At 41.2% G+C, this 24,034-nt stretch overlaps 1 protein-coding gene across 5 annotated transcripts in view; it reads left to right on the top strand.

Moving 5' to 3' along the window:
* The window catches only part of akap9 (A kinase (PRKA) anchor protein 9), a 64,804-nt gene that overhangs the window by 12,251 nt on the left and 28,519 nt on the right, over positions 1-24,034 (top strand). For all 5 annotated transcript variants that reach the window (XM_061254091.1, XM_061254089.1, XM_061254092.1 and 2 more), the window contains 8 exons: positions 3,035-3,248; positions 4,997-5,207; positions 6,110-6,167; positions 6,689-6,889; positions 8,398-8,751; positions 9,799-9,911; positions 11,875-12,086; positions 14,013-14,227. In XM_061254091.1, coding sequence (XP_061110075.1) covers positions 3,035-3,248; positions 4,997-5,207; positions 6,110-6,167; positions 6,689-6,889; positions 8,398-8,751; positions 9,799-9,911; positions 11,875-12,086; positions 14,013-14,227 — 1,578 coding nt within the window. The remainder of the gene's footprint in view (positions 1-3,034; positions 3,249-4,996; positions 5,208-6,109; positions 6,168-6,688; positions 6,890-8,397; positions 8,752-9,798; positions 9,912-11,874; positions 12,087-14,012; positions 14,228-24,034) is intronic.

Below are 24,034 nucleotides of genomic sequence, written 5' to 3'. Positions count from 1 at the left end.
CTCAGGGACAATTTGTCTTGTGCATTTCTATGAGTTGAAGGCTATTGGCGGCACTTAATGTGAGAAAAGCTGAAAAAAAACATTTAATTGTAGTGATCGAGAACGCATCTCTCCAGCATGCACCTGAAGGACCTGGCTTGGTTATTAGATGCCATTTGAACATTTATCTTTTTAACCTGATGCTTCAGCTAGGAATATGAAGGCTGACTGTCTTTTTATTTTGAATCCCTGGACTGATTGAACTTCTGTAAAAATCATTTGAAAATAAACCTTTCGATGTTAGAGAAGCCATTTTGTCGTAACCACTTGTGTGGTGTAGATCACACTTGGATAAGGCTTTGTATCATCGGGCAGACATCTACTCAGCTGAGTTGAGTTATATTATTAACTCACTCACTCTATTTGATTTTACAGTATAATACCATGTAATTTTCAGACATCATTATTTGACACACTGTCCTAATCTGGCATGCCCAATGAACTGAAAAGAGCCTTTGTGGATACAGGTTTTTGTTCTGGTCCAGCACCTGATTCTCCCTATCAAGCTCTTGATTGAAGACTATGATTAGTTAATGAGTTGAATGAAATGTTGTCGTGCTTGGCTGAAGCAAAGACCTGGTTCTCTTCAGATATGATTAGACACCCCTGACCTTAATACAGTTGAACACTGCCTCTTTCCTAGCCTTGGTAAATGTGCTAGATTTTGGAGAGGCTGCATGCCCCAGTCTATAGGGTGGCTACAGTCCCCAGGTGGATTCTCCACAAAAGGCAGTATCTGTATTGTCACCCCATCTCTTTCTGTAACCATCTGTGTTTGTCTGAAGTGAAAACAGTCCTTTCTAAACTCTAAATTTATTTATAAATTATCTTCGAGTAACGGTATAACCAAAACAAATACAATCAGTAGTTATTGATGACTATAATCTTAAATATCTAACTTTGTATAGGTAATTATAACTTCTATTAATAATGACCAATATTTATGGTCAAATGTAAATACATCAACTACTTAATAGATAACCTAAAGGATGGAGTTCTTGGATTTACTATTTTGATTCTTAATAATAGAATTTATCAAACATACAAACAAACAAAAATACAGACCACATGCAGACTAACTGTGAAAGACTATGGGAAGGTAGTGGAGATTGTGTGTGTCTGCATGCTTGTGTCCCTTGTCTGAACAAAGGGGGAAGACAACCTCAGCATGTTGGCTGTGTTTAGAAATATGTGTGATGTAGTATTGGCATGGCTGAACAACCTAGTTTAGCTACAAAGGAGTATTGCTCCTCAACTAATAAGCGTTACAAGTAATTCATAGGTAGTTAGTCACCAGCTACTGCCTACATTAAGATTGTTTGATTGTTTGTAAGGCGTTGAAGAGTTATCTCTAGTCCAGACTATTCTTCAGACTGAGCAACGCTAATGCAGATATATTTGCAGTGACCTCCATAATGTTATTTAATGTTTATTTATTTCACAATTCGAGATTTGTAATAAAAAGATCACATGTAGCTAAAGTGCACATTGTCCAATTTTACCATGTTTCACCATGTAGAAATTACAGAATTGTTTATACATAGTCCCCCAATTTCAGGGCACCGTAATGTTTGGGACACAGCAATGTTATGCAAATTAAAGATTCATGGATATCACCAGTTGCTGGGTGTCTTCTCTGGTGATGCTCTGCCAGGACTGTATTGCAGCCATCTTTAGCCCATGCTTCTTCTGGGGGCTAGTCCCCTTACGTTGTCTCTTCGACGTATGAAAGGCATGCTCATTTGGGTTCAACTCTTAAGTACTACTTGGCAAACTGTAGCCTGTTCATCGGCTCGCCAGTGGTTTGCATCTTGGAGTGCAGCCTCTGTATTTCTGTTCATGAAGTCTCCTGCAGACAGTGGTCATTGACAAATCCACACCTGACTCCTGAAGAGTTTCTGATCTGTCAGACAGGTGTTTGGGTATTTTTCTTTATTATGGAGATGATTCTTCTGTTATCAGATGTGGTGGTCTTCTTTGGCCTGCCAGTCCCTTTGCGATTAGTAAGCTCACCAGTGCTCTCTTTCTTCTTAATTATGTTCTAAGCTGTTGATTTTGGTAAGCCTAAGATTTGGCCAATTGCTTTCATTGGCATTACTGTGGTCCTCATGTTGAAATGGAGTTAGCTCTACGTATTTGTGGCTAGCCAATTCATGTACTTACCAAGCCAATAGAATTCATTTAGCTGATCAGTAAACAGACAAATGTAAATACACAGGCTAAACGGTAGCTATTGCCTGTACTGTTTACTTACTGAGATCCTTCCATGCTCGTTGTTGTCTCTGGTAGCCACTGTTGGAGCACACAGTTGTGGAATTGTGAATTGAGGAGATTTTCCCTCCACGACGCAGACAAGCCAGGGTTTTTTTGCTGTAGGGGTGGTGATGTTGTCTTGTCTCCTCTGGTAGTCTGTAGGTGACTCTTTCACTGTTTGTTTTGCTGCTGTTTCTTGTGGTCAGCTAGCACCGCACTGGGAGTACAAAAGGTTTCATGTGGGATGAAGTAGTCTTAGTCAGAGGAACACTTCCTTGTTCTTAAAGTGTCAGTATCACCCATACAGACTGACCCAAGGGTACCTGCATATATATATATATTTTTATTTTTATTTTTTATTTTTATTGTATTGTCAGTTGGTAGAACAACTTGCCAAGTCGGGCAAATGTAGTTCAGGCAAGGACTGTTAGAGTGTCAAAGTCCAGGTTACTGTTGATGCAATACTGGATTCTCTCTGGCTTGCAGTTCAGCCATAAGCCTATATGGGTTTAAATGACCGTTTTTTTTCATCATATACACTGCAGTCCTTAAGTATTTGGACAGTGGTACAACTGCTGTACTCCTGCACTTTAACCTGATATCCATCCTTTCATTTTGAGTCCAACATTGGAGAACAGAGCCAAAAGAACAGAAACCGTACCACTGTCCAAATACATACGGACTGCACTGTAGATTAACTCAAAAGTGATTTTTAAATGTTTATGTTTTGTCCTTGGCTCAGGAGGAGTTTCAGCTGCAGTTTGAGGCTCTGCGCATCAGCCTGTCGCAGATCTGCGCCGCGCAGCTGGAGCTGCAGAAGGAGAGTCTGCAGGCGGAGAGGGAGGCCTGTCTGCGCAGGCAGGAGCAGGATCTGCGCTCCTCGCACGCACGCGAGCTGCAGCAGCTATGCGAGAAGCACAGACGGGAGCTGCAGGGCTTGAAAGGCCGACATTCAGGTGAGAGATGAAAAGCGGAGAGCCACATCACAGGCCTGGTGCTGTTTTTTGATCCATCATTCATGCTGTTGTTGCCTCTGTGCTCTTTCTCCGTGCTTCTGTTTGAACGTCATGCGAATGCACTGTTTTAGATTCATTGTCCGGTAGCGCACATTCAATTGATATTCACTGTAGTACCTAATTTGATGTCGTTTTTTTCTTGCTGGTTGTAAGAACACTTGATCTTGTGTTTATGCATTTTGCGTAGTCAGTGCTCTATACACTTTATAAAATGTTATTATGCCGTACTTTGCTACCCTAAGAACGTAGGATCCATGTTTTTTCACAGGTAAATGGGTTAAAATGGCCAATGCTAGAAAATGTTTGATTGTCTTGTTTCTGGATTTATGCAGTGCAACAAAAAAAACATTAAAATAGGAAACATGTTGTGCCCCACCAGTGCACTGTGCCACCTCTGATTTAATTGGTTGGAGTACAATTAGCCTACTTGACAACTGATTTGTTGGTAGGTGTACCACTAGTATTTGATTGGTAGGTGTGCTGTTGACAATTGCCACGTAGGAGATTGCAGAACCTTGCCTACAGTGCTACCTACTGTAGCAATTTATTTCACAGCCCACACAGCCCATTACTGTCATTTAGCAGACGGTAATAAGTACAATGCAAGTCGCTTTGGACATGCTGTCTAATTCATTTACCAATTTTGACCAATTTGAGCAATACAGTGCAAACAACATTCACAGGCCGGCGTGTAAGGAAGGGGAGATATAATATCCAAATAAGATATCGGTTACTGTGTGATGAATGCACAAATGAACGCACGCACAAACGCACGCAAGAACAAATGAACAAACTAATGGAGACTGATCCCGAGTAGTGCCCCCCCCCCCATTCATTGATTCATTGGGCGATGGACAATGATTCATTGAGCAGCATATGATATAGAAATATTTAACCAGGAGATGTGTAGCATAGCCTGCATACTGCTTTGAGGACACAAATGGTTTATATACTGTTGCCAGGGTAATATGGTGATAATATGTGTTCTGTCATTATGCTGATTAAAGTAGCACTAGTCAGATTATTACCGGATGAAGTACCTGGCCTGTCCACAGACTCGCGCTCCCTCCTCATGTGCCTGTTTGAATTTAAATTGCTGGGTGTCTGCTGCATTTAAAGTGGCTATATGTAAGATTGTTTTCGTGACATCTGCCTTGGGAGAGGGTAATTACAATGGAATTGTACACTGCAAATCTCATGTAGCCTTTGAAATATGAACTGTGTCGCCCTTGTTGTGACGTAAATCAGTAAAAGATATGAAGAGACCAAAGCCTCATATCAGGAAAAGTAATAAGCGCTACTGGAAGATAATGTGCTGCATCACTCTTCTTAAAAGCTCCTCCACTGATTTTTAAATCTCGTTCTGTTCTGCCGAAGATCACTTTGTCTTTCGGCAGGCTTGCCTTCTTCAAATTCTTGCTGTGGTTACTTTGTTCAGTGGCTTGAGTTCAGTGGCTTGAGTCACGAAGCAGGATTACGGAGTTAGCTGGATAACTGGACTGAGTAAAACCCGGACCAGCTCTTTTTACTTCAGTGCATGTTCTTTCACATGTTCTTTTGCTTCTGTGACAATGTGACATGAGCACCCATTACTCTCCGTGTTCCTGGAGATGGAGCGGGAAGATGACCTTTCCTAACTTGGGAATTATTTTCCCTTGTGTGCCGGTCTGTCCCGGCGCGACCTCCAGGCCTGAGCGGGAGCTCTTGGAACTCGGAGGAGATGAAGGCTTACTTCCAGGAGCAGCAGACCCAACTGGAGGAGCAGCACAGCCAAGAGGTCAAGCGCCTGCAGGCCTACTACCAGCAGGAGGCCAAGTATACGGAGGAGCGCTACACGGCTGAGCTCACACAGCTTAAGCAGAGACTGCAGGGCCTCACTACGTCTCGGGCCCTGCTCAGGTACCGCAACTGCCTGTACGGTGGCAGGCCTCGTACTTTTCTTTCATTTTTCTACCATTGCATTTTTGTCTGTGCATGTATTGTATGGGGGAGGGGTATGTTGTGGGACAGGTCTTCGCCCACACACCCTTTCTTCTAAGAGTCGAGCTCTGCAACCATTCATTGTCCTATAGTGCAGTTCAATGCTTGGTTTGCTGAGATGGAACTTTAATCATTTATGCTTGTCACAGGGCCCGATAGTCTTTTTTTTGTGGCACAAGCAGGTGTGTATAGTAGAAATTCTTTATGGAAAAGAGTTGATGTGGCATTCATGCTTGTGGTTCATCTCTAGTCCGAAGATATTAAATATCTTGCCAGTAAATTTGATAATTGTATTGCTTTATCCCCATAAAACAAAAACAAAGGGGGGCACATGTGTTACATTGTTCAGTAATAGTGTATAAAGTAAGTAGCCTTGATAGATTTACAAATTATAATAAGGCATGAACTTTAATGCGGTCTGGGACCATAAGCTATACTGGGTTGGACTACACGAAAGGAAGGGAATAGCATTGTGAGCATGGGCCAGCAGCACTGGAGTTATTGATCTCTGGTGTATCGTAAATCCACTGGCAAGTGATTTCCCTTATTTCTCAGCAAGGTACAAATTATAATCGATCTTGAATCAATTTTGTTTCTTGCACGTATAGGCCAATTTAACAAAATCAGAATCGGGGTTCATCTAGCCCTATGACTTTTGCTATGCCATTCATCGGAGTAATACATGCATGCATCTGTTACTCTTATGATTTGATAAATCCAAACAAACAATGGTGAAAATCCCGGAAGTGCTGTGTCTGTGTGTCTGCAAAATGCTTCTCTGCGTGAAACCAAGAATTTTATCTCAAATTCATTCTTTTCAGCTTTTCAAGAGAACCACAGCTCTCTGTCCCCAAAGAGGAGGAAAGTGAGGAATATAAGGTTTGTTTTTTTTTGTTTTTTTCTTGATTATTTTCATTTAAAATAGTCTTTCGCAGCACTTCATATTGTTTGTTCTTTTTAAATGCCTACTCATTTAAACGCAGTGACTCAATGAGCCCTCAGTGCAGATGAATGCAGGTCATGGCTAGAACTTTGCCCCAGGTCCTTGCATTGATGCAGAGATGAAGCGACCATGTTACAATGGATTTGATGATGGAATAAACTAGGCTAGATTACATAACATAAGTGTGGTCATGGTATTAAACTGCATGAAAGACCAATTCTCTCTGCATGAGTGATTTGGTTGATTTTATTGTGCTCATTGCAAATCTTTGTCTTGGAGTATGGTGAGCCTGCATTTTGCTGTTTGCGCAGGGAGTGCGAAGTAGAGTAGATACCTTTTCATTGCATGGGCCCGCTCTGTGGGAAATAAGGTGTATTAGAAAGTCTTAGAGGAGAGGAGAATTAGTTTTCTGCATGACTACCGATAGGCAGCAAAACAATACTGAATGTTTCCCCAGCGCCATGCAGAGCTGGAACAACTCACAGACCGTCACAGCAGGGAGTCACAAGCGTTAGAGCAGCAGGCCTCTCCCTCCACCGAGCATCGCCCTGACAGCATTAATGGAGGAGCATGGTCCGTCGAAGCGCATGGGGCGGTCGAACTGATCCAGACCCTGGAGAGGCAGCACCAGGAGAGGGTAGAGGAGGAAATCGCTAAGGTATGCTTCTCCCGTATCGCAAAGGTGTGCTTCCCGTGGACCTTTCTTCCCGGTCAAAAGTGAAACACTATATCTGCTAATATTCTACAAACTTAGTTTCATAATTATAAAGAGCATGCATGCTGTCTGTTACTGTGTTTGTAATATAGTGCGTGTTGTTCAGGGCTGGAAATGGGGGGGTTCTTGGGGGTGGAGTCCGGGGGTGGATGCCGTTGTTTCAAATTCTGTTTCAAATTGCCGTTCTGTTCAAAAGTTCAAAAGCCGGTTCTGAGTTTCTATTCATTTCAAAAGTTGTACGCAATATTGCCTTTGTTGCATGCAGCCAATAGGAATGCAAGCCTCTCTTTTCCCTTGCAATCAGAACTATTTGCTTTGGATGCTGCTGGACTTTACTTTGTGTGTGACAGAGAGACTGCCTTGTTTCCTGTGGTTAATTTATTAAGTAAATTAGCTGACTAGGTTTGCTGAGATTATAGTTTTTGGATTATTTTGACAACTGTTCAACCTCATGATTCTTCGGTTATGTTCGTGAACTGAAATAATTTGCTTGCTCGTTTGCAAACTCTTGTCGGTGATCTAGCTTGCACTCGATAGCTGCCTCACTAATTAGTTAGCCAACGAGTTGGAAACTTTATTTGATCGCAGCTGGGATCATTATTTTGTGGACTATTTTACAGTTATTCAGATCATTAATCCAGGGATGAGGTCAGTAGAAGACAGGTGGTGGGGGCAGAAATATTTCAGCTTTTAGTAGAAAAGCTCTTTAGTGCATATGGCTGGTTGTCTACTGTGTGTTTTGGGTTATTTTAAGTTAACAGTGGCCCTGGCACTCCCCAGTTGGAACTACACTAGAAAAGAGAATATCTGGGTAGGGCTTTAAAATAATTTAATTAATTTTATGATCAACATTCTCTTCCTGGTTTTTGTATCTAAAACACCCACAAAACATTCAGTGACTTAAGTTTTTAAGAAAGTCCCTAACCCTGCCCTCAGAGGTGTTAACATTTAGCAGTGTCATCACGTCAGGTCACGTGGGAACTCTGAAAAATAGCAGGTTGACCCTAAAATATACCTACTTCTACCATAACTGCAATTGTTTTACTTGAATCAGTATGGAACACAAACCTAACATAAAAGCTCATTCCCACAGGGCAGAATGAAGCGGATTGCTGCAGGCACCACTGTCTTAAATAGTTATTGTTTGTGCCACACATCATTTATGAATATTGTTCACGGCCTTCTAAATGTTCCTGTTCTGACATTTAAGAAATTATGCCATTCAATGGAGACATGAGTGAGATCATTTTTCCTGTATTACTCTGATTGTGGCAGGATGATGCATTTTCTTTGCAGAAGTATTAAGGATACAGTGACATCAATATGTGTATACATTTCAAATAGTATACTTGGATAATTGTGTTGTGAATGCATGAACTGCAGTACAATTAATACTCTCAGAATGTTTCCTTTAAAGATGTTAAAGATGCGTCATATGATGCTGTTTTCAGGTGATAGTGCAGATGTCCGTTGAGTTTGCTCAACAGACAGAACAGACGAGGATCGCCACACAAGCGAGGGAGACGATCCCGCCCACGCAGACGCGGGCGGACGAGCTGGGGGCAGCAGGCGCAGTGCGGCGTGGGGTTCAGGGGCCAGGGCACGGGGTGGACCAGATGGAGCAGAGCTTCACAGCAGGGCTGGAGAACAAACTGGAAAGGTCCGCAGAGGTCCTTTCCCTCAGAGTGCAGTCACAGCTGAATGAAGCTTCTCCAGACAACCAGGGCCTGCCCTGTGGAGAGAATGAGGAGTCTGGCCTCAGGGTATTACCCAAACTGACAAGGGTGAACACACTACACACTGAGGTAAGGACTGAGCAGTGCGATGTGTGCAATGTATTTTACTGTCTCCGTTACATGAAGTAAGGTCTCAAAACATTTAACAAAGAAATGATTAAGGGTTAAGGTCCAGTTTCTGAATGTTTCTGAATGTTTCGCACTGTTCATTTTCCAAATACAAATCGTGAAATGTATTTGGCTGTACATTGCAGAGAAGAGCAGGCCTTTGAAGATGTTGTTACACAGAAATAACACATTAAACATTAATTCATATTAAATGCAATACAAAATGCAAAACTATTTTATGTTTACAGACATATAATTTTAGTAATTACATGCATTTACTATGCCTTAAGAACAATAGACACTTGCAATCTAATCTAATCTCCAGATTAGAATACAATTTATTATTTTCCATTGTAAATTTAGGGAAACTGGTTTCACCCTTCATATCATGCATGGAAATGCATTTAAAGGCTTTATACATTTCTACATTAGCCCCACCTAAAGTAAAATGTTACACTGCATGATACATTTTTTACAAAACCCGTCAACAGGACTTATCTTTGTGGGTTATGTGTCAATGCAGCGGGACTGAAGTATAGTTGTATAGTATTTGGGGTTGAAGGTGGTAAAGAGGTAGTCGTGCATTCAAGCATTGCAGCAGCACACAGACTGAACAAGTCCCCTGACAGTTTAACAGGAGTTCTGTCCTGAGATGAAAACATCGGTGGGCGCATATAATTGCGCATATTTCCTGCCTGCTCATTACTATATTACAGGATTAATGTTGTCTGTGTTGCAGTCGACACAAGGGGGAGTTATTTCCACTGTGGTTATTTTCCAGCGTGCCGGTTGCCATAGCTCCACAATGAGCGCAATGTTTCTGTTTGCCTGGCAATGCGCGTTGCTCGTCTTATATAAATATATTTATACTTAAAGGCACAGTTTTCCAATGAAGTTGAACTGCTGCCACTGTTGCTCACAAACTTGCTTTGAGGGCATGATGTTCAAAAAGTTGTGGATAGAATGACAGGACTTCTATCTGTTGTCTCTCTCTTGCCTTTGTTGAAGAATGAAGAAGTGGACGGTAGCAAGGGATCCCAAGGGAAAGAGGTCACCTCAGGAAGCCTGCCTCCAGGCACAAGGCAGTCAGACATTTCTCCTGATGTTATTACAAATGAGAGGTTTGTGGGAGAATAAGCGTCTTGAAGTCTTTTTTTCCTCAGATGAATCTAGGTAGACTGAATATCGGATAGTATGGGCATGTTACGTCTTGTGTTCAAAACACATTTAACTTAATTCATTGTATCTCGTGTCATGCTTCAGAATCATTACGCTTGCAAAAGCCGGTCCATTGTGTTTGTGTCGTGAAAAAGTATGGGCTCCCTTCATGGTTTCCTCTATTATTGCATATTTGTCACACTGAGTGGTTTCAGAACTGCAATATTTTACAAAGGGAAACTGAGGAAACACTAAATGCTTTTTAAAAAGTATTATTTCATTTTTGTTTTTATACAAAATTCCCTATATCACCCCTGTGAAAAATTGCCCTCTTAAACTTAATAACAATTTCATAACGATTTCACCACCTTTAGCATTACATGACATTACATGTATTTTTGTAGATGCTTTTATTGTAAAATTAGATTAAGCAGGAGACAATCCTTCCCTGGAGCAATGTGGAGTTAAGGGCCTTGCTCAAGGGTCCAACAGCTGTGCGGATCTTAGTGTGGCTACACCGGGGATCGAACCAGCAACCTTGCAGGTCCCAGTCATGTACCTTAACCACGATATGCTGTATTTGCCTTACGTCAGACATAATGGGAACCGTATTGTACAAAAAGTTCCACATTCCTCATCTGACCATAGAATATTATCTCAAAAGGCTTGGGGGTCATCCTGGTGCTTTTTTGCAATTTTGAGACAAGCATCGAGTTTCCACAGAGTATCTTACTAAATATAGAAGTACAGTAACTGCGCTGCGCTCTTAGGCACATTTAGGAAAAATTGAATGTTTTGAATGTTTAGAAAGCCGCACTATAAATCAACAAATATTTATCAAAAAAAACAATCATGAACATTAATACCTTCTGTACTTCATGTACACGTCATATAGTAACCAAATTTGGATGACATATTGTTGTTTAAAAAGGTAAGCATGTCTACATGTTCAGGTGTAGCTGAGACCCATGTTAGCTGTAATGATTTGACTGGCACGCAGAGCTAGCGGTTTGCTACACTGCTTCTTTTTGCTTTGCATTGTCATTACAGCACCACGGCAGAGATGATCTGCTCAGTTCTCAGCTGTGTGTATGGCTAGCTTTGCCAGAAAGCAGGCAAGAGAGTACAAGTCAAGTCGTAGCTTGCTTTAAATCAGACTAATGCATTTCGTTTTAAGAACAGGCTGTACAACTGATAGCCAAGCAGCGAGATTAGACGAACCTCCACCGGATAAAAAAACATGAATGAAATGGCATACCAAGAATTTATCTCATTTGGTTCCTGTTTAAAACATTTTTGTTATTTGCATTTCAAAAATAGAAACTCGGGCTCCAATATCTCACTTTCTGTTCTCTCTCCCCCGGGCAAGGCATTAGTAGATGCTGATTTGCATTAATGTGCTCATATTTGCCTTTGCATCAAGTCCAGGGTGTGTCTCGGGAGTATCATGCACTGCTGAATAAATTTTGGAGAAAGGAATAGTTCTTGAATGCTTAGAATATAATTAAGATGTTTTCTCCTCTACAGGAGTTGAAAGACTTTCCTCTCACGGTTGACTGTTCTTGGTATTCAGGAATGTGGTTTACACAGTCACTGGATTGGCTTGAAACAAAAGCTTTCACCTGAATGTAAATCAGCGACAGTGAAAACCACAATCCTAGATGTAATGAACAGTCAACATTTACACTTACATTACATTTACATTAACACTGTTTGTCTATTTATGATAAATACCTTTTATTTGACGCTGGATTTTACCGTTTGACCTGGCGCACATTGCCCCCCATTTATACTGTCGCATTCATACTATAGAGAAGAAGTACATTATACAGAAATACTGGTAAAATTCAGCTTTAAGTCGGCATTTTGACCGTAATAAAGGAGATGGAGTAGCACAGTGGGTTATCATCTGCTCTGGCTCGACAGGAACCTGCTCCGTCAGGCGAACCAGAGCCTGCGTCAGGTGTTGAGTGATGTTCTGAAGACCACGGCTGCCGCTGAGGAGACCATAGGCCACTACATGGAGGGCCTTCTGGACCCTTCCACCGGGAAGCAGCCTGAGCAGAGGCCTGCCTGGCAGGGGGGTGCAGCAGATACCTTCAAACACTACAGCTCCCATTCTGCTGGGCCAGGTGGAGGTGGGTGCGGTGTAATCCCTACTGTGATTCTCATGCCTCCTCCATTTTGTAAAAAATATGGAAAACGAAGCAAGGTTTTATTTTATACCCCTCCCCCTCCTCAAGCCAGGTGCAGGTGTCTCTGAGATAAAAAAAAGATTACATCTGAGTAGAAAGATTACATGGTAACCAAAGTATCTTTATTTTGCCCATAGTGGCAAAAGTTTTGTTTGTGTTCAATTTATTGATATAGTAAAATTAATACAGCTTCTTTGAGGAAACCAGTAAGACAGGTCTTACAACACATATTTGTCTTTTGATATTTGTATACGATAATAAATATTATATCAGTATTATATAGAGTGGGTTAAAATATTGGAGGGACCGCTGGCTTCATTTGCAGTGTTTATGGGAGTGACATTATCTCAGTAGTTAAGAGCGGTTGTCTGGTTGTCGCAGGGTTGCCTGTTCAATCCCCCGCCTAACCCCAAAAGCCCAACAAGATCATTGCTGCCTGTGAGTGTGTATGAAAGAGAGGCTCAAATTGTAAAACGCTTTGGATAAAAGCACTTTATAAATGCAGTCCATTTACCATTTAATGGGAGAATGCAAAAGAGTATCAACAGATGGCAACATTGCCCTGCCCATATGGAAATGGAATATACTGCACTATGTTCTAAATAACGGTAATAAAGCCAAAGGAAAGCTAGAGCACACTGTTCTTTCTCTGGTTATTAGGGGTATATTTCCTTGTAAATATTGTTTTTATTGCTTGCTCTTTTTTTTTTTTATCCTTGCAATGTTGTCCTGTATTTGCAATTTTTTGTACTGCACAACAGTTTGAGCATGGGAAAAGCATTTCACAAATACAATGTATTATTATTATCGGTAATGTCTGGCAACTGTTAAACATAGTGGTGGACCTGGAATGCCATCTCATGAGGCTTTGGATCAAGGCCAAGGACTATTAAGCCAGTTGCATCCTATGTTCCCTCGTGATGTCCCCGCTTTCCAAGATGATGCTGCCAAGATACACACCGCTAAACAAATTTGAGAGTGGGTGAAGTCGCACACCTTCCATAGCCTCAACTATCAACAAACGTAAACATCGCTAAACATTTACCTAAAGGCTGTGAGTGCCTGCTTCCGTCCTCAAAGAACTTGAAGTTTCATTCTAGAAGAACAGTCCAATACCCTGTACACACTCTTCAGACAGCATTCTTTATTCTGAAGATGAATGGTGGCACTATCTTTAGCTTCAGCCATTTGCCATTAAAATAACTGAAACAACTACCACATGACTTAACGCCTGGATTTCATTAGTCTTAACACAAACTCTTTTGGCTGCGTCTAAATGACTGTATGCAAACAATGCACCTGACCATACCTGATCTTAAGACCAACCTGCTCACATGGGTTCAGCGTAATTTGCCGTGTAAACAATGTAGGCAGTGGACTCAAATGACAACCGCGTCAGTCTGAAACTAGCAAAGACACTTGCCTTTGGGTTACCACTACTTTGCACTAAGTGTAAAATAGAGCCCAATATGTTTATGTATTGTATTAAATATTCTTGGAAAGTACTGCATTTTCATACAAAAATATAAGCATCAGGTCAGTGACCTGCTTATTGCTACTCGTACATCAGATGTGTGGTGTGCTGGGTTGATGCGTTACTGATGCCGTGTGCAGAGTTAACTTTTGGTTGAGGGTTATTACATGACATTTTATTCAGCAGATGCACAAAGCAACATACAAATTATTCAGCAATTGTTCTTTCTGCGTGCTAATGCGGCAGTGAAATGTGGAATATTTTGTTGTGCCTTCACAGTGTTTTCTTGAATTATAAGTATTATCACCCTTGCAGTCTCTGGCGTGGCTGTGTAACATCGTGCTTAACGCTGTAAACGGCTACTGACGGTGCTCTGTTGGTGTTGTTGTTTGCAGATGCATTGTCAGATAGTTGCCATGGCAGCAGTGCGGCGGGCGATGACGTGAGCGTGTGGTCAGGGGAGACCGAGACGGACGAAGGCCTGATGAGCAGCCTGCACACTGGGGCAGAGCCTCAGCTAGAGAACGAGGAGTATCTCATGAACATCAGCTCACGCCTCCAAGCCGCTGTGGAGAAGCTTCTGGTGGCCATCACTGAAACCACAAACCAGGTACAGTGCCCTCATTTACACACTGGACTGCCGTCTTGTTTGGACATAATAGTAGGCATGTACAGTGCAGTCCGAAAGTATTTGGACAGTGGTACGATTTCTTTTCTTCTGGCTCTGTACTCCAGAACATTGGATTTTAAGTGAAACAATGAATATGAGATTCAAATTGTCACCTTTAATTTGAGAGTAATTGGATCCATATTGGGTAAACCATGTTGGAACATCCCTTTTTATACATAGTTCCCCCATTTTAGAGGACCGCCATTAATTTAACAGTAGTAAGAAGCCTAAGTTTAATCACAAAGAATTATGGGATATGCTACCTGGTGGAGGGGCGCACCATGTGTATCGATATGCACAATTATTATTATTTATTTTATTTTTTTCTCGGCCTCATAATGGCTTCATTGACTGTCAATCAGAAACATCTGAGAAGCCAACTGTCCAAATACTTTTGGTCCCCAATAATGAAGGCGACTGTACACGGATCACTCAATATGGATAGAAATACCCTCAAATTAAAGATGAGTCTGCACTATGACCTTATACCAGACTGTACTGTATAAGTGTTTTTGTCTGTAGCCTCTATAGCTGAATATTTCTATTTTGTTAATTTCGCAGTCATGGCTTTTTGACAGTTACACATCCTTTCAGACCCATAGCATTAAGTTGTCTTATCACAGTGGAAGGATTGACAGAAACACCTGTGGATTTCTTTAGATCAGGCTAGTGAAGCTTGCTTTTGATGACTTGATAACATCTTTGAGTACTGTCTTTGTGATGGTGATCTACCAGTTCTTGCGCGGTTGTGAGGAGGCCTAATTTCTCTGTCTTGGAATAATCTTCTACTCCACTTTTGGAAACTCCCTTCATTTAATTTATTTTCCTTCCTTGAATTATCTTTTTTCTCATCTCATCAGAAATATCTCCTTTAGCCATTTTAGATGCATTTTAGATGGTCAAGAAATCTGCAAGGCAGCTAGATGTTAGGGTAGTTTGTTTGAATTTTAGTCACCTTTGCAGACGGTTTCAACATAACGTCATTAACACATTGACACAGGACCCAGCTCTACTTAAAAAAATAAAAAATAAAAAAAAAAGGATAGAAGACCAAAGTAGGCTGCACAAAGGAAAGTGGACAAATACTGACATTTCATATTATACAGTGGCTTCAGAAAGTATTCAGATTTTGCACACTTTCAGTTGTAGATTTAATTTTAAATGGAGGCAATTACCATTTTTGCAAAATAACACTGAATAACCCATCAAGAAAACATGTTTTTAGACATTTTAGCTAATTTGTGAAAAATCTCAGTATTCAGACCCTTTGCTGTGGCTCTCCAAATTGTGGTCAGGTGCATCCTGTTTGCTTTAATGATCATTGTGATGTGTCTAGAACTTGATTGGAGACCACCTATTTTAGAAAGGCACACACTTGTGTGTCCCACTATTCACACTGCATGTCAGGACAAAAACCAATCCATGAAGTCCAAGGAACACTCTAGTAAATTGTGGTGAGACGTAGATCAGGGCAAGGGTATAAAACCATTTTGAAACCTTTGAATGTTCCAAGTAGCACAGTGGCCTCAATAATTCTGAAATGGAAGAAGTTTGGAAGCAGGAGTTCACCGTCCAACCAAACTGAGTAACCGGGCAATAAGGGCCTTGGTCAGGGACTAATAGCCCAACAGTCACTCTAACAGAGAGCTTCCCATCCAATCTGACAGAGTTTGAGAGGGTCTGCCTCAAAGAATAAAACTGGATAAACTGCCGATATCCAGACGTACAAAGCTTGTAGAGACTAACCCAAGAACGCTCAAAGCTGTAATTGCGGTCAAAGGGGCTACAATTAGTACTGAATTAAGGTTCTGAATACTTCTATAAATGAGAGATTTCAGTTTAATGCATTTTCAAGATTTTTTAAAATTTGTGCAAAAAGTGAATGGGTCTGAACACTTTCTGAAGCCACTGTCTGTAGTGATGGATGCTTTTCTCTAATATTCAGTTAAATATATGTTGCCTGCTTTATTGTGCGTGTGGGTGTGCCTGAATGTGCCCATTTAATTATTATCTTTATTTGATGCTGAATTCGATGCCCCCAGCACAGGGGCCTCATAAAAGCATGTATTCACAAGTATCGTCAGAGGTTGCAGAAAGGCTGCACTTAAACACATGCCCTCAGAAAGCCAATGAATTCAAGATGAAGGATACATGGCATAAGTTTCATCCATCTCTTTCTGATTTATTAAACCACAAGATGGCACTATAGAGCTCAACTTTGGAAAAATTCACTAGAAATCAGTTTTTTGTAGCCATTTGAAACTTACTACATTGACGAACTGCCTCATTACGAATATGTACAGTACGTTAAAGTCTTCACCATCTCGAATTGGCAGCTGTTTTGGATTTTGTTTGTTTCTATGTTGCTCTTCCTACTTTTACCTGGTTGATTGTACCTCCCAACCATCACTGACCACCAGTTTGATGCCGACTGGTGCCATGTCCTGTTTATTATTCTCCTTCTTTCATAAAGTCTGTTTTTGAATTTTGAATATGAGGTTATGCCAGAGTAGTGTAGTGAAGAGGGCAGAGCTAGAAGGGGTGTTTCCAGGTGACAACATTATGCTGATGGTATTGATTTGAAAGCATTTGTAATTTGAAAAAATTGTGCATTTGCCTGTACAATATAAACACAGTTGGTCTCTAGTGGTTCTATGATAAATGTTTTTAATTGCAATGACTCCCACAACTGTTTTCACAAAACTGAAATCATCTCAGAAATGTGCTCTAAAACTGAACCACTAAAGTTCATCTGGATAGATTCTTTTTGGATAGAATTTGAGTTTTTCCCAATGGCCTTTTTGTTTGTGGATCAGCACTCATTTTGCTTTGCTTGTTTATTGGGCCAAGGCACACAAACTCCAAACCAGTTCAGTCACCCTAACATCATGAGCGCCATTAGCCGACGAACAGTTCATGGGGTTTGGTGGTTCTGGGCTGCAGATGACACGGGTGCCTGTGCATCTGTGTCGTTTGTTCTTTGTTTTCACCGCTCGATGTCAACCGGGATGGATGCCGTGATTTCCGACACTTTTGACACTGATGATGTTGATCCTGTATGAAGTTCTCACCACGTGTGAAACTGCACTAACATGGGTGAAAAGCAACCTGGCGTTTCCAAAGTGCACTAGGGACGCGTGCCTGTCTCTCTGATATGACAGTACAGAGATGCAGACTCCTTCGAATCCCTCGTCAGAGACTTCGCAGTGGCAGCGATTACGGGATAGAAGCTGGAGGGGAGGTGTCTGACCTCTGCTACGGAGAAGTGGTTCAATCCAGAAACCTTTGATCCCTGATAGAGATCGAGAAATTCCCAAATGTTCACTCTGACATAAGCAAGCCTTCAGGGGAAAAGCAGAGTATGCGGGCTTTGCATGTACGTCAGTGACGGGCTCTGTCTACAGGATACTGTTTGGGAGACGATATACAATCCTGACCTGCAACTGTTATACCTGAGCCTCCTGCCGTTCTGTCTACCCCTGGAGTTTGGAAATAGCTTCTTATTTTCTGTTCATGTTACCCCCATAATATGTGGTAATGAATCAAGAGGGAGGCTCCCCATCATGACCAGTATGGAGGTGGTACAAATCTCAGAGCATTTTTTGTCAGAAGCCAAACGAAGGAAAGAAATTAAACCAAGTACACATCATCTGGGGACGCATATAAGTGGAAATATGAAGTTTGGTGGGAATTCCTCCAGCTGGGCATGGCTTATGATACAATGACCTATAGGTCTGGCGTGGCAATGAAACTAAATATGGTTATCTGACTCCATTTGGAACACAGACATCATATTTCATGCAAATCCATCCAAGGAAGGCTGAATGGTGTGCGAGTGAGTCATTTTTTGCTTCGTACTGAGGGAAACGAATTGGCATATCTGTGTCAGTCACTCCTTTGTGCTCTAAAAGCTATCTTGAGGACAATGTTGCACTAACCACCCACAGCTATTGTGAGCAGGAATTTCAAAATGGCGTAGGCTTCCAAACTTAATCTGCAGTTTCATAAAAGGTCTGTCCTGGAAAAAAAATAATAAACAGCCCACTCACCTCTATTCTTAAAATACCAATATCTGATGTTATTATAGGCATGTCTGTACCTACTGCTTTATTTCAAAAGATATGAAATAATATGGAAAGTGAGAGGAAGGTGCAGCTCTGAAGTAGTTGGTTCATTCATCAAATCCAATTTGCAAGACTGGTTGTAACTACCGTTACGACTGCCATTACAACTTTGAATTACCGTGGAATCTCTTCCTTTAGCATTATCTTCTTTTATCTCTTCTGCCTTGAAATCCATAATAAAATGCTCCAGCTTTCAGCCTTCAATTCCGCTCACTGGCGCTTGCTGCTCTATTTTATTTTGAAATGTTTTTGCACCTACTTAATTATTTTATAAATTAATTTCTTTCATTTATTTATTTATTATTTTGCCACATTTGATCATCCATCCCCATAGAGGACCTTCTTGTAGTTTGTAAAATACTTTTTTTTTTTTTCTAAAAGAAATTTGGTAGTAGTTCTGATTAATATTTAGCAGATTTATATTTTTTAAATTTAGGTTATACAGGTGATGTTTGTACGTGAATGTTTTTTTCAGAAAATCATGTGTGGTGTTCAACAAAAGAATATATAAAAAAATCCAAAATGCTAGTGGTAAGAATGGTTTGACGTACACAGGTGCAAATCGAACTTTAATTTGAGGATTTGGCGATGCTTAAATGTGTAACTGTAGACCAGTGTAGACTGAAAATTAAATTCTATTTTTCTTTTCACAAAGTCTTCTGTAGGTACAGATTTGAGATTTGGTCTGAGCAGTGCCCCTTCCCTTGAGGAACCTCATGGTTCATTAGATCTATGGGGGTCAGAGGTCAGGTTGGTTTAACACCATGACCCTTTCTTGTATATTTCAACAGGGGCTGAATGGGAGAGCCCTTCAGTGATTATATGAGATGGTTTAAACCCGTCAGCACACCCTCCCAACTCTTTTAATCTCCATTGACGTGGAATAGAAATCCTGTCAAACCAGCTTGTGTGTGTGTGTGTGTGTGTGTGTGTGTGTGTGTGTGTGTGTGTGTGCACGCACGCATGCGTGCACTAGCAGCCTTACCTGCCACTCTAGCTGGAGGGTATAGGCCACACCTTCTCCTGTTCCTGCAGGTCCACATCCTGAATGCAGTCTGCTCAGGAAATACTATTTAGTCCTCCGTGCTGCTGTTTTCCCAAACACCGCTCTCCCGTTTGACCAGAAAATGAGGACCTCTGATCTCCCTGCTGCATTCAGGTGCTGACGAATGTTGTGTAAAGTAATTACCGAAGCTGTGAGCTCTCCCAGAGACCTGTTGCCTTGGAGCCATGGAATTGTTTACAAGGTTGCTGGAGCAATGGAGAGTGCTGACTGGCGGCAAGCGACATAATGCTCAGCCTTTATCACAGGACTTTGGAATGCGCTTTTACCACCGGTACAGGATGTCAGGAAGAACACCTGTTTAATGAACAGGAATTACGACAAGGGCTTTTCACTTTTTGCTGTTGGCATTCGTCCCGATTTTTCCCCCGGACCAGCTGCAATTCGTGTCTTTGAGTCGGTGGTGTTTGCTCAAGGATTTTCCAAGGCAGTTCCGTAGAGACCGTTGCTTGGATCTGCTATGTTGGCTTTTTGCACTGTGCCAGACCCTGGACACGTAAGGCATCTGCAATGACACTGGCCTCAGCCAATGATTCAATCCGGTAGCCCAGGAGACAAAAAACACCCACAATGGATTCCTACAGAACTCACTGCAAATCCGATGATCTGGGGCAGATGTGGGTGCAAGGAGAGAATCAAGACATCTATGAAGTAGAATCACGCGTGCCTTTGCCAAGACCATTTCCTTTTACCTCGTCTTTAAATGAGAAAAATGCAGTTGTGGTTCAGACTCAGATCTCTCATATTAAGCACAAGAAGAATGGCCATTTGCTTAAGGTTGTGTCAAAAATCTCCTTGCCTACTCCACCGTACACAGTAAGTGTTCTGTGCTTTCTATTTCCCTTTACCAAGATGGTGGTGATGTGATCTGTGTCTAGATTATTGAATGGTCGATGGTTCCAAAACTGTTTTAGTCTTTCCTCCTGTAGGTATAGTAGGGAAATATTGCTCCCTAAATGTCTAGGCCTGTTTGAGTTTTATTGCAATACACTCAGTACTAACATTCCAGTCAAATGATCAGAAGCTCCTGAAAATGTGCATTCAGTCCTACTCTTACTGTTTAGGCAGTGTGGCATTGAGTGAATTTTTAGGCCGTACAAATGTGATTACTAGTTTAACTTACTGGTTTTATTTTCAGAAAATTGCAGCAGGTGACAGAAAAAAAGTGTGTTGGCAATCTCAAGGCTCTGAGTCACGTCTTGAGAAAAGGTTGAGGCTGTTGGGCCTGTTCTTCATAATGCCTTCATTTTTAATGTATTGTACATACCTCTTCCCTATCTGTAAAGAACCAAACTGTTTTCATGAATATATGTACTCAGCTTACTGTACTGATATCTGTAACATGTCGGAGTTATCATACATAACTATGATAAATTAAGTTTTAGGGCCCTGTTTTCATTGTCTTGGCACATAGTCTAAAGTGCTACACGCAGGGGCATTTAGGGTGCATTTACTTGCTAATTTCATGGTGGATAACTCAAGCGTAAAGTAAGATGCAACGTCTAAAAGGGCTGGGCTGAGTGGCTTAATTAATTCATGGATGTGTCCTGGGCGTAACATAATTAAAAACCGCGTTATCTTCCATTCCCTTTTGAGCTTTATTCGACTTCCAGTTCTCTTTAGAATCGTTTTTTTTTTTTCCAGTTATGGGGTGGTAAAATCACGGGTTTAATTTGCTTAAAGTGTCTGGTCACTGTAATTTCAAAAATTCAATAATTGTGTTAAAATAGTGAAATTTGAAAGAATCATATCCAGATGTATGCAATGAAATGCAACACACAACATGCTACAAAGAATATTTAGGTCACCTGAGGGCTGTATTGTAATCTTCCATCTCATTTAGGCAAACATTTGAAGCGCATTGTCAGTACTATAAAGCTCTTCTCTGTTAGGCTAAAGTGTCCATTTTAACAAGTTTTCCATTGAAAGATACATCGTGCAATATATACAGTGCTGTCCATAAGTATTTGGACAGTGGTATAATTCTGTTCTTTTGGCTCTGTACGCCAGCACATTGGATTTGAAATGAAATGATGAATATGAGGTTCATTCTGAAGTTCCGACTGTCACCTTTAATTTGAGAGTATTTACATCCATATCATGTGTAGGATTACGTCTCTTTTAATACATAGGTCCTCCGTTTTAGGTGACCAAAAGTAATTGGACAGTTGACTTTTCTGATTAGTCAGGTTTATTCAACAGCTTCCTTCGTGCAGGCATCAGAAACAGCTGCCTTTGTGTCATTCCGAGTCAAGTCATCATTTATTTAGTGCATTTATAAGCAGAATAAAAGAGAATAGACAGCTATTGGGCAACAGCTTGAACAATAACAAGACAACTACACGGGGGTGTGGTGGGGTGGGGGACTATGGATCGGTCTCTGTCAGTTTGTTTCTTCGTTTGTTCTTCACACTGTAGTATTATGTGTTCACCGCAAGGGTGTGACAAAGCTAATTATAACTTGTCTCAGTTCAGTTTGACCTACAGCTAGCTGGCAAGAACTATTTTCAGTATTCTGTCACAGATCTTACATGCAATGGGAAGTAATTTATTGGATGTTGTAAATATTGATTTATTTAGTTTAGCCGTCATGAAATGGCAGGACTACACACTAGTCCAGAAGAGGGCTACACCATGTTGCTTGTCTTCATCGCTAGTTTATAAAGCATAATATTTGTACAGTAACTTTGCTAACTAATAATCTTACTTAGCTAACAGTACTATTCATTCATTCATTTGGATAGCCACCAATGTAGTTATATCATAACTAGATGTCGTGCAATTCTAGCTGACCACTCCAAGTCTAGTGTTTAACTATTAAAAGCTAAGCTTCATAGTTACTACCAGACCCTCAAGTTTATATGTCCTATGGCTTATAGTTAGTATACCCTTGAAACATCCTTTTAGACTGTTTTGAACGATTACCATTTTGTCATAGATTTGGTTATAGCATTCAGTGTTCTGTAGACATGCCTGACTAAAGGAAAGCTTTGTCCCAATTCCCTCACAACCCTCAATGGCACCGTAGGTTTATAACTCTGCTGTACTGCTGTTATGTCTGATTGTGATAAATTGCTATTAGATTATGTGGCTGCCATGCACAAATGTAGTGTGTGGCCGCCATGCACAAATGTACCTGTGTTTCTGACAGGCTGTGAAAATGAATATCCTCTTGAGCACAAATAAACCTCTCATCCAGGGTTACTCGACTCCAGGACCTACAGGCTGCGGTGTCTTTGCTGCAACCAGGCACTGCACCACCTAATTTTACTAATAAGCTTACTTTGTGAGCCATGGAGGGGACATTATGAGTAAAATATGAGTTTAGTGCACATTTGGAGTAAACAATTGCAGAGACTGTGGCCTGGAGGACATGCAGTTCAGTCATGTAATCTATAATCTAATGTAATCTCTAATGTAAACAATTATTTGAGTTAAGGCTGGAGTGAAAGGAAGAGAAGGTGAACTTACATGGAAAATGAAGTGCGCACTCTCAGGAAAATGAGCAAACATGTGCGACAGCGTTTGGTACACTCCAAAAAGACCAATTTGCAATTTAACAAAAAAACCTTGCGCAGCACATTGTAATGGCTCAACAATGATAAGTTAAAGTCTAAGCTCAACACAGAGAGGCTTGCCGCTTTGCAAGTATATTAAAATGAAATTACTGATAAAAGCAACTGGTGTCGTATCTGCGTCACAGATAAGTCAAGGCCTTCCAAATTTGGTAGGATTGTTTGCATTGTTTACCCCAAGACCAAGTCATAGGGAGGTTGGGGTGCTCCTGCATTCGCGGACCAGGGAGGCGGTGGCTGGTCAGGTCACAGACGGGGCGGGAGCTTGTGATGATGCTACAATCACAGACCGGCCCTGACCTGTGTATGCCACTCCCATCTCTTTATGCTTAATGTTTTCACTTTTTTGAGTGTACAGAGTAGACACCTACAGAGTAGCTGGGGCAGCCTGCCCCTCCTAATGTATTGTTGAAGGGGAAACCCTGGTTTGATTGGTTGAACTCCTGGATCTGGTAAAACAGACTGGACGTCTGGTATCGCTATGCTGCATATGATAAACTTTGAACATGCAGGCCCCACATTTGCTATGCCCCATGCTAGCCACTCATGTAAAACCCAGAACACAGCTCCTTAATCCTGCTTTGTGAAACAGGGCACCAATGCCTCTTTGCTTTTATTTGATGTTTTGGACAGCTCAATTGAATTTTAACTATCAAATCCTAATTTTGTTATAGCCTCTTCTGAATAAGGGCAGGATATGCTTTGTAATAGCATGCGACGGAATAGGCTTGGTAGGCTGTGATATGGGTGCGGATATTCCTCCTTTGAATGAATATAATGGGTTTTTCACGGGCGTATTGTGTTCTTTGGTTTCGTTTGTCCTTTATGGGGGTTGTGCGGAGCTGGTTTTTGGGTGGTATTGATCTTTATACGTTCAGTGTTTTCGCTGTATGCATTCAGTGGGGGCAGGCTGCTGTGACAAGATTCTCACCACCGCCGCAAGCAAGTGAAGAAAATGATCCAATTTCTCATCGATAATCTGGAT

Source organism: Conger conger, chromosome 9 (genome assembly GCF_963514075.1).
Source record: "Conger conger chromosome 9, fConCon1.1, whole genome shotgun sequence".
NCBI classification, from domain to species: domain Eukaryota; kingdom Metazoa; phylum Chordata; class Actinopteri; order Anguilliformes; family Congridae; genus Conger; species Conger conger.
This window is presented reverse-complemented; position numbering and strand designations above follow the sequence as displayed.